This window comes from Falco cherrug, chromosome 9 (genome assembly GCF_023634085.1).
Source record: "Falco cherrug isolate bFalChe1 chromosome 9, bFalChe1.pri, whole genome shotgun sequence".
NCBI classification, from domain to species: Eukaryota; Metazoa; Chordata; class Aves; order Falconiformes; family Falconidae; genus Falco; species Falco cherrug.
Genome location: NC_073705.1, coordinates 53,254,009 through 53,270,942, shown reverse-complemented (window position 1 = coordinate 53,270,942; position 16,934 = coordinate 53,254,009). Strand labels below are relative to the sequence as shown.

At 53.4% G+C, this 16,934-nt stretch overlaps 2 protein-coding genes across 6 annotated transcripts in view; one reads left to right on the top strand and one right to left on the bottom strand.

The window, feature by feature from the left end:
• FAM53B (family with sequence similarity 53 member B) overlaps positions 1-9,419 on the top strand; it is a 54,450-nt gene extending 45,031 nt beyond the window's left edge. For both annotated transcript variants that reach the window (XM_055721354.1, XM_055721355.1), the window contains exon 5: positions 5,859-9,419. In XM_055721354.1, coding sequence (XP_055577329.1) covers positions 5,859-6,188 — 330 coding nt within the window. In that variant the 3' untranslated portion in view covers positions 6,189-9,419. The remainder of the gene's footprint in view (positions 1-5,858) is intronic.
• A 1,157-nt stretch (positions 9,420-10,576) lies between these two features.
• LHPP (phospholysine phosphohistidine inorganic pyrophosphate phosphatase) overlaps positions 10,577-16,934 on the bottom strand; it is a 90,736-nt gene continuing 84,378 nt past the window's right edge. For 2 of the 4 annotated variants that reach the window (XM_055720519.1, XM_055720525.1), the window contains exon 7: positions 10,577-10,815. In XM_055720519.1, coding sequence (XP_055576494.1) covers positions 10,611-10,815 — 205 coding nt within the window. In that variant the 3' untranslated portion in view covers positions 10,577-10,610. Of the gene's footprint in view, positions 10,816-12,115; positions 13,126-16,934 lie in introns of those variants that run through there. The other 2 variants (XR_008733847.1, XM_055720520.1) reach the window with 1 other exon arrangement.

The window sequence follows — 16,934 nt, the reverse complement described above, 5'->3', positions numbered from 1 at the left end:
TGCAAGTAAAACCCAATTAACCGTGCGGGCTCCAAAGGCAGCATTAATACTAATGACTTAAAGCCTCCTTCTTGGTTTTTTTTTGGTTTGTTTGTTTAAGACTGCAATGTGAAGCAACTTGGTAGGATAATAGATATTTCCGAGTCTGGTTGTGAAAGCTGTTTTTCACACCAAACAAAATAAAAGCAGAATTATCTGCTAAAGCTTTCAGTGCACCATCTAAGCACTGCTGCCTGTTATTGCAAAATTAGGATTGGGGCTAGGTAAATGTTCTTCATTAGCAGATGAGAAGGGAAGAGCCAGGAAGGCAGACCCTGATAACAAGGGCAGCATCGTGGTACCCGCTGGGCGCAGCGCAGGGAGCCACCCCTCTGTACTGGGGATGCTGCTGCAGGCAGGCTATGCAGCACATCAGCCTGACGAAGGGTGCAGGAGTGCCTGCGAATTATTTAGCGCCTCCACAGATAAAATTTCAAAAACACGAAGCAGCGGATGAGTTTGAGCTCTCTGACATGGCAACACCGCGTATAACCCAGCTCCGGCGCTGCACCAGGCACACGAGCTCCATTTGCATTTCATATACCCCATAACAGCCTCCTGTGGTTTTGTTCCTCAGGGATTTCGGTCATTTCTTTCCCAACACTTCATCCATAGCTCAGAGGTTTTTTCTGCGGGAGGACAGGGTCGGTGGGAGACCCGCGACCTCCCACCCATGGCAGTGTTGATCTTGGAAGCCGGTGCTGCTGAGCCACGGCGGGCAGTGGTCACCAGCATGGCTCAGGGCAAGACGACTGCACCTCCTGCTTTTTGGGGGGCCCAAAGAGCAGTGGGTGGGGTGCTGGCGGGACCAGTCTGGGGTATCCACCGCGCTGGTGATGTGCGTGGCCAGCACATGGCGCCGGCACCTGTGCTGCAGCCTGGGCCCATTGGCAAAGCTCCTGAGATGCTCCTTCTGGTTGTAAAGAGGAGAGGTTGATTATTCTAGTGTCAGGACTGAGCAGTGCCTGGTGGAACTCCCTCCCCGTCTCCCATATTCCCCTTCCCACTTACCAGGAAAGCAGCCTCGGGGACACCAGATTTTGGGTGCCTTAAAAGCAGGGGAGAGTATTGAACCCGAGTGGCGGGTATGTGCCTGGGCCAAATAAGAGCAGCTGCTATGATGAAGTTCTGCAGGACTTTAAACCCAAAGAAATCCCATTTTCCAGTCTCAAGCACCTCGCCATCCTCCTTGGCAGCACAGACGAGCGCTTGGCATGACACAGCTGCCAGGCAGGACTCCGCTGTGCTGCAAACGACCAAAGCAACAGAGAACAACCCAGGCTGAAGGTGTTTTACAGGAGCCTGTTTGCCTCAGAGAGTGGGTTAAACCGGAGCCGGGCAGAGAAGCCCCCAGGTTGACTTTGCTCATGACTTTGCTGGTTGGGGGGAGCTGGCAGAGGTGCATCGTCCCCGCGCGGAGCAGCCCTGCTCGCTGCCCGCTTCCCCCTTTCCTTCTGGCACCAGGTTATTTTCAGCTTTATGAAGCAACTGTAGCCCAGTGTGCTAACAGGAGGTGATGACAGCTCGGTAGGTAGGGCCGGTGGTGCTGACAGCTTGTAGGGTTACACCTTTCCCAGGAATATTGCGGCAATCACCTGGCCGGGTGGGGGAAAAAAAAGTGTTTGCGCAAAAGCCGGGATCGCCGTGGGGATCAGGGTCTGGCTAATATTTATTCTAGCAGATCCACCGTGTTTGCAGGGATGTGTTTGAGGGGAAAGCTCACAGCCAGGTATTTTATGAGGGGCAGAGTTATATGAAGAAGTGCTGCCGAGGGATTTCTCCATCCTGCTTGCTGTCGGGGCTTCCAGCCCCCAGCCCCCACGGGCTCACATGCTCAAAGGGAGGAAAAACCTGTGGAGAAGGATGGATGTGGGGGGGTGAATCAGCTCCTGCAGCCTTCCTGGCTTTTAGCCCTGCACAGTGTGGAGCATCACAAGAGCCCTGCGGGAAGGAGGCGTAGCCTGAGCTTGGTCACCAGCACACAAGAGAGGTTTTGCTCTGGAGGTCGGCTGGCAGCCCTGCAGCTTGTTCCCAGTGGCCAAGGGTTTCTTCCTCACATTTTTAGATGATTTTTCAGGTGCTTGCTTGGGCAACCTCTCATTTTCTTCCTCTCCCTGAGGGGTTTTCCCAGCCTGCTGGATTGCTGCAGCTTCGGGGAGAGTCAGGGGAAGAAACCCCAGCACCTCAAATGGTCAGAAACGGGTGATGATGGCTGTGAGTGAAGGGGGTTTGGATGGAAGGTACATTACGGATGCTCGCTGGGTGTAGTTGGGGTGGCCAGAAGGATCTCCCAAAAGCCACCTGTGTCAGATCCAAGAGGGTGTCTGAATTCCCACAGTTTGCTTGAGACCAACAGCGTTTGGGATGCCTGCTACCCCTCTTGGTCTGGCGTGAAGGACAGGGCTGCAGAGGGGCCCAGGGCTGCCTGGCCATGGGGAACAAGTGCTGCATTGTGCCACCAAAACTGCTCTTTGGCCGATATCAATAGAGGACTTGACTGCCCGGTTTTGCCTAGCTCAGCACTTCAGCACATGCTAAATTCACCCAATAAATAAAAAATGAGTAAAAAACTCCCGATGGCTTGAGAACAGACGATGCATTGATGGCGGTGGCTGATCCACCGCTGCTCCGCAGCCAGCGCAGGCAATGCTGGCTCGGTTACCACCAGCCTGGGGGACCCTTCCCCAAAATGCCCATCCCCTCACCTTTGCAATGTCAACCCCAGCTGTGCTGCAGCCATCCCTCCGGCCGGGAAGGCGAGGCGTGGGATTTCGTGGCAGACGGTGCCTGTGAAAACTTGCTCGGCAAAGCTGCGTCAGAGGGAGTGCCTCTGCCCACCGCCCGCATGTGGCCTTTCCCCGCAAGCAGCTGCTGCAGCGCTGGAAGCAGCGGGACCAGCGGAAGGGTTTTTCCGTCCTCTTGCAGGGAAGGTAAGATATGACCTGGAATGACTCAAGGCTGTACATGGAAAATGCTGGGTTGCAGGATGTGTGGGTTTGAGCAGGGAAAACACGGCTCTTTGCTCACTTATCTTGCCAAAGTCCAATGAAGAGTTCCCTGGAAGTCCAGTGCCTTCACGGCTGTTCTCTGAGATGCCTCCAAGCATCGAAACACATTCCTTTGAATGGGAAGAGTGTGCTGTGGACCTGTTCAGTTGCTCTCCAGGTTGCATCCTCCTTCATTCATCATCACAGGCATCACCATCTTCTCCGAAGCGCTGTAGAGCATCGCCCACCTTTGCAGGATGCTGTAGCCCACCCGCAGCAGCCCGGCATGCCTGCGCCTGGGTACTGAGCCCAGGGAAGCGCCAGAGCCAGGAGATGAGCTTGATTAGCAGGAGAAAAATTAATGTTCTCAGAAGCGCCAGAGTTTTGTTTATAGAACGGATTTGCACTTCTGGGAGGGCTGTTGACTTTCAGAAGGCTTAGGCTTTCAAGTACCTAAATCACACTCACAGATTTTTTTAGGTACTTAGAAAATATTTCTCCTATGTCCTCAGGCCTTCTCCAAGTGCAGCGGTAATTACAAGTTGTCCATTAACCATAATGTGCAGATCTCTGCTTGAAGCTGTTATGCTTCCAGCACCTAGAAGACAGACCGCATGGAGAGGCACGGCTTGGATTTCAAAAACACGAGCAGCATGACGTGAGGACTGGGTGCAGTTGCAGTTTTAAAGGACAAATGCCTGTGTTTTTTCACATGGGCTCGGGGCTTGTGGGGTTTTGGAAGGTTTCAGAGACCGAAGGCTGTGTGAAATGTGGCTCCCCCCTCCTCGGCTTGGGCAGTGGCCAGCCCCTCCTTGGGCAGCAGGAACTTCTCCTTTCAGCTACTGCAGCCTCTGTGTCGTCTCCTGCAATGACTCATTTTACCGTAGTGCGTCATTTAGCACAGCACCCAAAGCCTCTCAGCATCGTGTTGTCGGTGGGTGCAAGTTCAGCACAAGTACCTTTGATTTTGTAGGAAATTATTGGAGTGTCAAGTAGGTGGGGGTTTGGCCTGCATCCCTCAGGGGGGAAGGAAAGGGGTGATTTTTCATTTACAGCCCGGGGTAAGCTATTTTAACAGTTACTCCCATCTTACCTGGATTTGGAAGAAAGGAAACCTCGAGCAAGTATGCATAAATTCCCCAGGAACATCAGTGGGGATGTTTGGAGCAAGACTGTGTCTCCAGGCTGCATGTTTGGTCCTGAATCATGCTGGAGCGGAGGCAGGCAGCAGCCCTGTCGCTCCGTGTGACCGATGCTCGGTTGGGTACCAGTCTCTCCTGGTTACTCCAGCTTCAGTCTGGCCCAGGCTCTTGGAGAGAGTGTGATGGAAACAGCACCAGGGTTTGCCTTCCCCCAGATAAACGAGCGTAAGAGGCCCAGAGAGCTCTGCTACCCCAGGCAACCCAACATCCGTGGTAGTTTAACCATATTTGTTTAACCTGTGGTAACGAGTTCTGGTGATGAGGTTTTACAGCTCTCTGAAATCTTTAGCAGCGCTCCAGGATCTGTATTGTTGGAAACGCAGTACGGAGTCCTACACGCCTCCGCTGGCTGTCTCCAGCCTAAACCCAGATTTTTCCTCAGCTGTTCCTCAGAGGTCTCCTCATCTGGACTTACCAACTTCTTGCTGCTCCGGACTCCCAGCGAGCTGCCGGTGTCAGTCTTTGCAGATTTAACCCCACCAGCTTATTCAAGAGAATACTGACTGATGCCAGGCACCGGTGAAGCCTCTGGGACATCCCACCTGATCCGTATCTCCACAGGCCACGAGCTATCCATGACTTTGCATGGAGTGTGTTTTTTCTCCTTCAGCTTTTCTTTGTGTGCCCACCTCCCGCGGCCGATAGACGGACGGTAGATCAGGTGAGCATCTTCAGCCAGCGAGGGGGCTGCCACCCCCCAGGTGCCCGCTGGGCTCCCGCTCAGGCCTGGCACGGGGCAGGTGGCCGCGCTGGGTGGCCGTGAAGCCATCGCACCGTCACACGCTGCCTCTTGCCAGAGGCTCGCACAGGATGCTCCGCGATCTTCTCCGGCTCAGAGCACCCGCCCTGCCCTGTAGCCAGTGGGGTGGCCATGGTACTCCCGTTGGCGTTCAATAATTAAGATTTAGTTTGCTCTTTTAAAAACCAACCTGGGCAAAAGGCATGCCCTGCCAGGTAAGGGTGCTGGTGGGCAGCCAGCATCTCCGAGGGGTTGTGTGCGTTCTGCTGCGGGGGAGGTTGAATGCCCGCGAGCTTCTTGTTGGTGGAGTTTGAAACTGTGTTGAAGACGTGACCGTACGTAGAGTAAATCCAGGTCCTGGCCAAGGCAACCAGCCGTGGAGCCTCTTCGTTAGAGAGACGGGGACAGAGAACTGACCTCGTGTGGTCTTTAATAAGGGAGGACAGCCGTGAGCCATCACAGCGGAGGGTTTGGCAGCACACCAGCTCCAGCTGCTTCAAGAAGGGGCTGAAGTTTCTCTTGCCGTGTTTAATAAATGGAGTTGTCGGAAACAGGCATTTATTTTTGGCAGATGGCTCTGTCCTGCCTTACAGGTGGGACTGGGAGATGCGTGGGGTGGAGATGGTGGTGGGACTGAGCCGCGCTGGGGTGGGGGTGTTGCTGATGCCGTCGCAGGGGCAGGAGGGGCGCGGGACCTGCCACGGGTGGGGGGTGGCTGTTTGCGGTGGCTGCCCAGCTCCAGGGACCAGCGGCTGCGAGCCGAGTGTTCCTGCTGGGATGGGGGGCACTTGGCTCACCTGGTGTAACTTCCAGCCCAGCCCAGCTTCAGGATTCCCTCCGGTCCCTGTCCCCGCGCCTGTCTCAGCTGCCTCTTTCCCCTTGCCTTTGCAGAACCGCCAGACTTTCAACAGCCTTACCTGCCTTAGCTCCGCGGCCGAGGACGGATCCCAGCGGCTCCCCGGCCCCCAGCCATGGACCGCAGCCCCCTGCTCCCCGGAGGTGATGCCGGGCAGGACCCCCGCCTGCACCCCGGTGCCGGAGCCGCCGCTCCCGCGGGCCGAGGAGCGCCGGGCCAGCAGGGATGACCTCTCCTGCGAGGAGGAGGAGGAGGGCGGCGGGAAGGAGGAGGACGGGGCGGCGTGGCGGAGCGGCGGGCCGGGCGCCGAGAGCCTCTTCCAGCTGGATGGCGAGATAGATATCGAGCAGATAGAAAACAACTGAGGAGGGAGTGGGTCCCCTTGCCCCGCTGTCGGGGGGCTGCCGGCGGAGCCGTGGAGGGCTCCCCGCTGCCGGCGCTGGGTGCACGGGGTCCTGCCACCGCTCTCCTCCTGCCAGCCGGAGGGGACGAAGCAGCTTTGCCAAAATTTCATCAGGTATTTAGAGCAATTTGTGTGCATGCGTGTGTAAATCTTGAAATTCTTTGTAACTACTGTAGCCAGAGATCAGCTAGCCGGAGGAAACTGCCTGTCCGACTGGGGAAACCAGGCACAGGGATGGCCAAAAACTCGCATTTAGCGAGTAAATGGCTTTTGCCAACCCCAGGTTGGAGCTGGTGGGGCTGGCCACGCTCCCCCGGGTCCCACCTGTGCGTGTGTGGAAAGGGATGCACAAGGAGAAACCACCACCCATGGGGCTGGAAGAAGTGGGGGGGAACCAGAATGTCGAGATTCGCCAGCGAGCGCTGTCTGGGGCTGCAGGGGCGGCTGCGGTTCTTCTGCCACATCCCACACGGCCCCGGCACCACCCTTGCTCCCCACGTCCCTGGGAGTGCCGTGAGAAGGAAATCACAAGTGAAGTTTTTTGCTTAAATTTAATAATGGTAAGAGCTGGATTTTTACTTCTTTTAAAAAAAAAAAAAAATTCCTTTTCCTGATGAGGAATTAAAGGGACCCCTGGCCCGCCCAGCTTCCCTGTGGGGTGGCATCCACAGCAGCGCTTGGCAGGTGCTGCCCGGGGATGCTCAGATGCCTGCCTTCCCTATTTTATTTTTTGGATTCCCAGTCCCTTCTCTCAAACCCATCGGGAAAAAGCCCCGATCAGGCTCGGTGCCACCCTCGCTTGTGTTCTCAGCACCCAGTTTTTAGCAGGGCTGGGCTGTTTACCCATTTACCAGCGGCTGTGCCCTCTTTGCTACCTGGGGCACGGCTGCCCCCCTCCTGTTTTGGCTTGGCCGTACTGTGAAGGGGCTGCGCCCGAGGCACGCTGCGGGGTTACTTGACAGTGTCAGCTGGCAAAAAGCTGAAAATCCAGGTAGCAGCACTGAAAGCTTTTCCTCTTCCTGTGCCTTTTTAGCACAGATAAAATGGTGACCAATATATTTGTATGATATTAATTCTCTTTGGTAAAAAGAAGCTGTCCACTTGCTAACAGGTTTAGAAGGACGCGTATTTTTTTTTTCCTCCCTCTTTTTTTTTTTTTTGTTTGTTTTTTGTTTGTTTAAAGCTCTAGGAAAGCTGTACAAGTGGCTTGCAGCATCTTCTGCAGGTGCCCTCAAGCTCAGGGTTTACTTCCCGAGCTCTGCAAAAGTGAGAAAGGGAAAAAAAAGTCATCGATACCAGCAGCAATTGAAGACATGACATTTGTAACAGGGTTCAGCACCCCCATGGGCAACACTTGATGAGTCTGTAACTCAGAAAGGGCTGAGAGCCACCGGTACAGGTTTTATTCATCATTTCTGGTTCTGTTAGTGCACTTTTTCTGTGGTGGTTTGGGATGTGCGTGGCGTCTCCCATCACAGTGGAACCCATCAGCCCTGTCCCGGCACCGCAGAGCGTGGCGGTGGCCACGTCCATGCCCCCGCTGGGTGCTGGCGAGCTGGGCCAGCCCCAAATGTTTGTGGAAAGGATGACAGGGATGTCTTTTTCATTTTGGGGAACCCTCCAGCTCTTTTAAGTTGTCGCTTGATGCATTATTTAAAAGAAAATACATCCTGGCTTAATTTTTAGCCCTCCTGTAGTGGAAGGCGCTGCCTGGCTGACACATTCTGGGGGGGTCCAGCCACGCCAGCGTGTCCCCAGGCTGCTGCCACCCCTCCGGCACGTGCCCCTGCAGCGGCACGGCCACAGCACAGTTCTCAGCTTTTGAGTCTTCCTGATGCTCGATATCCCCCTCACCAACATGTCCCCCCTCCTGGGGCGCACAGCTCCCGCCGGCCACGGGCACCTCCGCAGCTGCCAGCTCCCGAGTGACCGAAAAAGGGCAAATTCACCCAAATCCATGTCCGGCTGCTGCCGCAGAGCTCCGGGTGGGCTCTCGCATGTGCTTCCCCGGGGCAGTGATTCCTAAGGGCTTCTGTTTTCTTTCCAAGGGCTGCTACCGGTGCCATGCTAACCCCCCATGGTAGGAAGGTGACCAATGGACCACTACCCAGCTGTACTCGACGTAGCCGTAGCATTCAGTTTACATACAGCACAACCCGTTTGCCTTACTAAAGACGCTTCTCCAATGAGTAATGGCCTTATACTGGGCACGTTAGCGTAGGCAAAGACTACAGTTAGCGACGGTTTTGAGGCCACGGTGGTGTTCTGTTGGGTATTTCGTTGTTGGGTTTGTATGATTTCATGTACTTATTCTCAGTTTAAGAAAGCCTTACTTTTAAAAATTTTTTTCTCTCTCTCTCTCTCTCTCTCTGTAGAGGTAAAACATTTGTGGATTTATATATATATAAATATATATATAAATAAAGTAATTAAAAATATTAAATATAATATAGTATGTGCCTCAGATTCAGGGGACATCCTGTTGATTGTAAAGTCCGAAGTGGCGTTGCTCCCCGGCATCAGGAGATGCGGACCCTACGCCCGCAGCCACTGCAGCGGGAGAGCAGGGCATCCCCCCAGGGGTCCCGCTCTTGGTTTGTAAAGGACGTCACCTATTACACAGATGCTTTGGTAATGCCCCCCTCCCCACCCCGGCAAATTCCTGCCGGCTGCCAGAATGTGATATTAAAGTAATATGCAGACAAGGGATGTTACTCCTTGCTAGGTAGCTAAAACAGAAGGGACTCGGTGCTCGTCCAAGGCGTGACCCAGCCTGGCCAGCAGCCGTGGCAGGATGACAGCGTGCTGTGTCAGCAGCAGTAAGAGTTCAGCATCCTGAAAAAAAGGATTTTACTAGGAAAAGTCTTAGCACGCGCGCAGGGAGTTTGCTGTGTGTTTGCAGATGCAGCTCTTTGAGCCTGTTCTATGAAAGATTACATTAAAGAAACCACGAAAAGAAATATTTGTAAAATAGATTGTAATTTTTCCACGTTATAGCATAGCCTCTTTGGCCAATAAAGTTGTGTTTCAAGTGCATTGTTTAAAAGCTCCTGGCTGAACAGGCTAACAGACTTACGTAGGATGTTATAGGATTGTAGCAGTGCTTTACAGCGTTTATGGGTTTGATGTTCAAGAAATCAAAAAGAAGAAGATGGCCAAAAAAAAAAAAAAAAAAAAAAAAAAGAAAAGAAAAGAAAGCCTTCTGAAGCTATGACCTGTAGTAGGCAAGTCTCGCTGGCAATTGCACAAGTGCAGCGGGATGTGCGTGTCCCCGGGAAGGGGCTGCCCGAGGTGCCCCCACCGGTGCAGGCTGCCCCCTCCCCGGGCGGGCGAGGAGGCTGCCCACCCGTACCCCCTCCATGACTTGATTGCACTAGAGCAGCTCAATCTCAGGAAATTGCTTGTTACTTTTACTGTGTAAATAAAGCTTCCTGGTTCAATAACCCCGGCCGGCGTCTCGCCTCTCTGTGCCGTCCCGGTGGCCGGGCGCTGCTGCGGGGTCAGGGCGCTGGGGACACCACTGCCCCTTGGGGACCCATCAGCCGGGTGGTGGCACCGGCTGGAGTTTGATGGGGCAGAGCTGGGGGGAGTGGAGGGTGTCACAAAAATGGGGGGTGAATGGGGAAAGTCCCCGGCTGGAACCCTCTGTTGGGGTGTCAGAAATAGGAATGGTGTCCCAGCCATGGGTTGCACCAGAAAAATGGGCATTTTTGGTGACGTTCTCCTGCAGGCAGATGTGATGCACCGGGGCGGGGGGGCGGGGGGGGGGGGGGGGGGGGATGTCTCCCACAGCCCCCCGAGCCTGAGGCTGGCTGTCATCTGTAATGCAGCCGAAGAGGTAACAGCAAAATGCAAATCAACATTGAAGTGCTAAGTAGCACCTTATGCTTTGTGTTCAAGGATGGAGCTAATGTCCCACCTCTTAAAAAAAAAATAATCTAAACTCAAGAAAGGCAAAGAGCCCACAACAGGGCAAGGGCACGCGGGGGTGTTAAATTAATTCTTGGGGAAACAAAGCGATTATCTCCCTACAGCCTTTGTAAACCAGAAAGGAAAACGGCTGTGTTTCCTCGAGCAAGCAAACAGTTTAAAAAGTTTCATGACAGATGGCAGGATGTTTATCTGCCTAAACTTAATCAGATTGAAGAGATAGGCTTAGTATAATAGAACAAAAATGAAGAATTATAGGATAAAAAAGAAATTCTCAGTGATCCGTCACAGCCCTAATGTTCAACCAGGGTTTACGGCATCCTCTGTGTGTGCGCAGATGCAGATGGTACCATACACTTTGGCTGAACCACTACCCGGAGGACAAAAGATACAAAAACAGACCAAAAAAATGCACTAAGGTCACTTTCCCAGATGTGGTTTATTTTATTATAATTTAATTCCTAGCCTGCTTTAGCCTGTTGTCCCCAAGGGGTGCCGTGCAGCTCAGCAGCCAGCTGATAGCTCTGAAAAACAAGTGTTTCCAGCGCTCGCAGGCTGCTCCAGAACCACGGAGCATCACTTCGGTGTCCTTCAGTGTCCGGGGTTGTCTTCTGCTGTTGGGACTGCTGGAACTGGAACTGGAACCGTTTACCTCCTGCCTGCAAATGCAGAAAGCAGTAGCTGAACGCAGACAGTGGCCAGAGCGCGCTGCCTGAGCGTATGTATACATGAATACCTATAACATGCACATAATTACAAACCTTTCCATGGTCCTGTGGGAGGTCTGGAGCAGGTTGAAGCCCGGTCAGTCCTGTTCCACTGCAGTCTGAAGCACAAAGTCTTGCCCAAAACCCAAGGGGGTGCAGAGTTCTGACATGCTGGTTAAAAGGAGACTTTTGCCTACAAAAGGGTGACCCTGCGAACGCTGGCAAGCGTCGGGGAAGGTGGGCAGCCCCTGCTTCCCCTGGGGCAGGGGACACAATGGAGCAACCCATCGGCTTTAATTCTTCTACCCATTTTGAGCCCCTGTTCCTGCCACGCTCTTGCCACGTGCAGCAGGGCCAGGCGTTGCCGCGCACGCTGCAAAGAGCCGCTCTGCAAAACTGTCGGGTGAGAAAAACTAAAATCCCTGGGGATCTGCTGGAGCGCCGCAATGCCCAGCAGCAGGGCGCAGCTCATTTTAGCAATGCTTAATCTGATTAGAAAAAAAGACGTATCCCCTGCCCACCCCTGCTCAATGGAGCATCTCTGGCAGCCCTGCATGGGCTGAGCGCTCCCTGGCAGCAGGATGGAGCTGAGCTGGGGCTAAACTGGTGTGGCGGGTGCTCGGCAGGCAAGCGGTGCTGGCGCAGGATCGGTCCCAGGGGATATTCAGAGAACAGACCGGGTTCATCCCATTCGGGTAGCTGCAGCTGTCAGGTAGCAGCGTATGCCTGTGTGGATTTGGTATCCAGGAGAACTGGAGGGAAGTTTAGCAATGACTGCTGAGAAGGAAAGAAAGTGGCTGGACGTTCAGCTTTATAAAGCAGAACTTACAGTTGTGGCAGGACTGATGGAGCTGGTGCTTTTACAGAGACTGGTTCCCAGCTGGGACTGGAAACTTCAAGCCAGGAGCACCAGCACTGGCTGGCACCGTCGCCCACGCTGCCCGCTCTGCCGTGGCCCACCGGAGCATCGCCGGTGGGTGAGCTGGAGCTGTGTGGGACTCGATGCCAACAGCACCCTGGCATGGGGAAGCCACGGCTGCACGGCCGGGATTTTAATGGGAAAAGGTAGGAAACCCATGTCCCCTCCCACAGCCACGTCTGCCTGCCAGCCCCCCCCACCACAGAGGGAAGGAAAGGCCCCTCGTCCCACAGACCTCGCCAGCTCATTCCAGGTAGGGAAAAAGCATCTCAGATCCTCTAAACATCCCTGCCAGCGCCGATGCGACTGAACAGAATGACGAACAGGCCGGACCCGCAGGATGGGGTTTATTCCTGACAGGACGACGCAGTTATTCCATAATGTGTCACAGCGTTTGTGATATTCGCATAATATTCGCATAATGTGACCCCGGGCCGGGGCCAGGGAGGGGTTAACCACGGCGGAACAGGGTTATCGGCTTCCCAGGGGAGCAGGGGCTGTCCCACTCCCCAGGGTTTGTGCTGCCCACAGCGAGGGGCACACACGGGACCCCGCAGAGCCAGGCTGGGCCGGCGCACCCGTGCCGGGGGCTTGCTGGCCTCCGTCACCCCGCAGGGACAGCCCCCTCCCATCTCTCAGTGACACCGGTTAGCGGTGGGCTTGCCAGTCCTGGCTCAGCAGTTGGACTTGATGACCTTAAGGGTCTCTGCCAACCCAAATGATTCTATAATTCTGTGGTTCTGTGATCTCAGGCACCCCAAAAGGTGCAGCGTGGGCGAGTTAACCAGAACAGCCTCTTCATGAAGGGGTGCCAGGTCCCCCGTTTCCCACCCAGGCACCTCCAGGCTGGGTCCCTGGTGTGAGCAAAAGGGGTGCAAACCCCCCCAGCATCGCCCGGAGGAGGCAGAGCCCCCCCACCGCCCCCAGGGCTCCCCTCGGGCAGACAAGGCTGAGCCCCGGCTGGGGAAAAGGCCGGCCCTTTTGGGAAAGACTTTTGGCAGGGCACGGCACCAAGGGGAAGGCATTCAAGACATGATGGAGGACAGCACGTTCGGTGCTCCCTCCGAGGAGGTCAGCAGGTCATTTTAGTACCGTTAATGTGAAATATTTAGGAACGCTGGCATCCACCAGCCCAGGCAAGGCTGGGTCTGTTCACGTCAGGTGGAGGTGGGAGAGGACGAGGAGCCCCGTGGAGGGGCTGCGTGAAGGGCTTCGTTCCCGCTCCTGCCCGTCGCCCACCGCGCCCTCAGTTTTACAGCTGCTGGAGGATAATGTCAACTGCTTCGGCAAGGTTGTTCACGTACGCGTCAGGCTTCACGTGGGGGTGGTTTTCATCGCAGGGCCTGCAGAGGAAACAGAAGGGCATGGCTGAGCAAGGACAAGCTCCCACCGAGGTCCCATGTCCTCGCAGAGCCCGGGGCAGCACCGAGGTGGACCCAGATGAGCACCCTTGGGTGAGCCTGGGTTTCACATTCCTCCCTGTTCTGTTTTTTTTCTTCTCCTTTTTGCTCCTTTCTCCCTACCTCCCCCACAGCCAGGTTTTTTTCAGCATGTACGGGTGCAACTAAACTGGGCGAAACTTTGCGAAGGCTTGCACGGAAGACAATCTCCATCGTTAACTAACTAATGCAAATTAATGCACTGCATTTTACGTGGTACCTCTTCATTCAGGCAACAGCAGTATCAGACAGGGACTGCTGGGAGGACAGTTCACTGCAAGCCCAAGACCCTACAAACCAGTGCAAATAATCATTCTCCCATGATTTTTTCTAGAAATAGGCAAAGCAAGGAAGAACTCACGTCCAACCTAGAGACATGAAAGGTCTGTACACAGCTCCAGTGAATGGGGAGGCTCAGCCAGCATCTGATTTTGCAGGACCACCATCTTCTTGAAATCCAGCAGCCGTGGTTTCAGACACTACCATGAAAAGGGTCAGACTCGGCCTCCGCCCCGAGTCACTGCCCCAAAGCAGACCGGCCTGCAGCCATTTTTTTGCCAACGATTTAATTAGAGGTACTGGCCTAACGAGGCGCAGACGCACAATCCTATTTTACTGATTCAGCAGCGCTGCTGGTGGGGACAGGGGCAGATGTGGGAGGCAAAAATTTTTCCAAACCTTGTGGTCCTGTTGTGGCTCTTGGGCTGAGAAACCCAACAGCTGCTGAAGAGAAAACATATGTATTTTATACGCTTAATGACTTCCCTTTAGGGAAGAGATGAGACCCCCAAGATCCACCTCCTATCTCTCTCGCTCCCTGTAAAGGGCAAACCTTTATTTAGCACTGGCCACTTTCCCAGTGGGGAAGATGCATTTCCCATCGGATGCATGGGAGGCAGAGAGATCAGTATTATTATTATTAATGATGTGCAGAATTTGGTGAGCACTTGTCTGTACAAGTACCAAATCCTTTCTTCAGTCCAGCACTGAAGCTCCCCAGGGCTCTCTCCTTTCTGTTCATTTTTCAGCCGTGCTCTTCATGTCCGAGCACACGAGCTCCTCGCAAAGGCACGGCCCCTTCTGGGAGTCCACGCTGCTCGAGATTTCACTTGCTGCAACGTTACAGTATGCAACTAGGAAAAATAAAAGGCACTGATGTTCAGCTTTCCTTGTGTCACCTGCAAAGCCACGTCTGGCCCAAAGACGATGGCTCCATGAAACAGGCCCTACACTACTGCTGGCTGTCATAAAAGCATCTTATTTAAAAGGTGGAAGGTTATTCCATGGGTTTTTTTATTTAATTATCCAAGTTCTAGCTCGTTGCAGGGCTAGGGTGCAGTAAGAACCGTAATTATGATGGGGTTTAGTTTTTCCTTAACTAAAGAAGTTATAATGCAAAATGGAGAAAAACCTTTAAATATAAAACAAGTAAAAATCTGGTATGTATCCATCCCTCAGGTGGTGACGATTGCTCAGCCCCTGATTTAACCAAGTGGCTTTTATGAATACAGAAATATCGGGGAGGGGGGTGTGTGTGTGCGGGGGGGTGTGTGGGTAAAATACTGATTTCTTGGCAATCATTTTTAATTCGAGTGGAGGTCTAAAAAAAAGTAATGAACAAAACTTCTTTCCATTTTACACCCTGACAGATGTTTCTTTCTTAGCTTATGCTTTAGGAGAAAATTTTAAGAACTGCTTGAAACAAACGCTTCTACAAGAAATTGTCAATTACACAGCACTCTTTGATCTATTAAAAGGATTTAATGATTGGTATCTGTGCTGACTACAGAGAAATCCAACGGTAACAACTCAGCTGTGAAGTGCCAGTCATCAAGGAAATGCCCTGTGTACACTCAATGGGTGCTGCGGAGGAGAAGGGGGTAAAGCAGACCAGGGAAAAAGGGATTTTTACCCCTTTGCCCAAGTAACACGCGACCACAATGCACAGACTGGGCAGCCACCAATGCAGCGAGGTCACTGTCAGAACCCACCTTAGCTCCCGGGGAGCCCTGGGTACACCCTGGCAGGTTGCACAGCAGCCCCTCGGGACTGCTGGGGTGGACACAGGCTTCATTTTTATCTGCTGCACCCCTACTATTCATCCAGGGCCAATTACTTCTCTTCTGCTTTGCAGCCTGATACCCTACAGGGTCACACGGGGAACCCTAAAGCGCTCTTCTGCCGCCCATGCTGCAGACGGCCTCGCTCACAAGGGTTTCAAATGTTTTTACTAATACTTTACCAGCATTATCCAGAAGAAAACGAGCGGGATACACAGCCCTTATGCAGCAGATGCCTCCCCATAAAGCAGACGGGGTGCAGCAAAGCCTGGCAGCTTCAGCAGGCGCCTCCCCTGCCTGCCCAGCTCCGGGCAGCACCCCGCTTCCCCGCCGTGGTGGGGACCGACCCCCTGACACTGCACTGTCCCCACACCAGTCACCCCTACGCCTGGGCTGGAAAGTGTACCTCGTTTCAGCCCACGGCAGTTTGCAGTTATATTTTTGAGACATGTCATATGCCTTGGATTACCTATATGCTCATCGCTGCTAAGAGGGGGGGGGGGGGGGAATGCAGTAAATCAAATCGTCTGAACTCTGTAGGAAAGCAGAGAACTGGACTAAAACACACTTCCCTGCTTCCTTGCCTTTTCCTAGGGCTGTGCTAGGAGCTTTTTTCTTCCTGTCAGTGCCACCTCAAGAGCTGTTTCATGTGGCCTCTTGCTTTGTCTTACAGAACGCTTTGTAGCTCACCCAACTGCACACAAATAGCCAAGTTGGTTTTTCTGGAAAAACTCCAACTGGGTTCCCCCGCCCACCCCCCACCCCCCCATCTCAGTATTGCTCTTTTAAGCAATAAAAATTTCCTTTTCTGTCGAAAGGAAACTGCAAGCAATAATCCCCAAACGCTAATGCCAAGAAGCAATGCTCCAAATGTAGCGAAACAATTCGGGAGCCCAAGCCTGGGTGCCAGAAGTAAGGCAGAGGAGAGAGCTGTGCCATAAAACCTCCGGGCAAACCCAAGATGCTGGAGGATGAGCCCTTCTTCTGCCGTCCGAAGGGAGCGGAGACCGTGGCTCTCCACCAGCCTCTCCCCTGGGGGATGTCAGGCTTTTCCCCTGGAGAACAGCCCAGCTGCTGAGGGTTTTAAGATACCCTGAAGTGGAGTGCTGCTCTGGACCTCAGCCCTGATGCCCTGGGTATTGCTTCGGTGCGTCACAGCCTCCCTGGACAGGGCCATTGTGTGCAGGCGAGAACCCCAGCCGAGGGCAGACCCTGCTCTCACGGTTCCAGTTTGGCTTCTCTTTGGGTGACACTGATCCCCTTTGCACTGCACGACGGCAGGCGTCACAACAGCAGGCCACAAAACTGACAGCGGAGGTCACTTTGTGGTACTTTTCTCTTTCATATTCCAGAAATAAATAAAAAAATCCCCTAAAAATGTCTTCAATTTGCTAAGTCAGTTGAAGAATAAACTTGCATTGAGCTAACTTTAAGATAAACTCCTTCCGATTTTTATTTTTTTTCACATGGGACTCCGGTTGCGGGGAAGAACATAAATCAAAATGACAGAAAATTACGTTCTGTAGCTGAATATTGAGCTGTCAGCAATCTTGGCCACTGCACAAACTTTGCTGGTGAAAAATCAACTATAGCCTTGGGAAACACTTTCTTCAGTAAAGCAGGACTCCTTGGAGTGGGAAGCCGCGCAGCCCG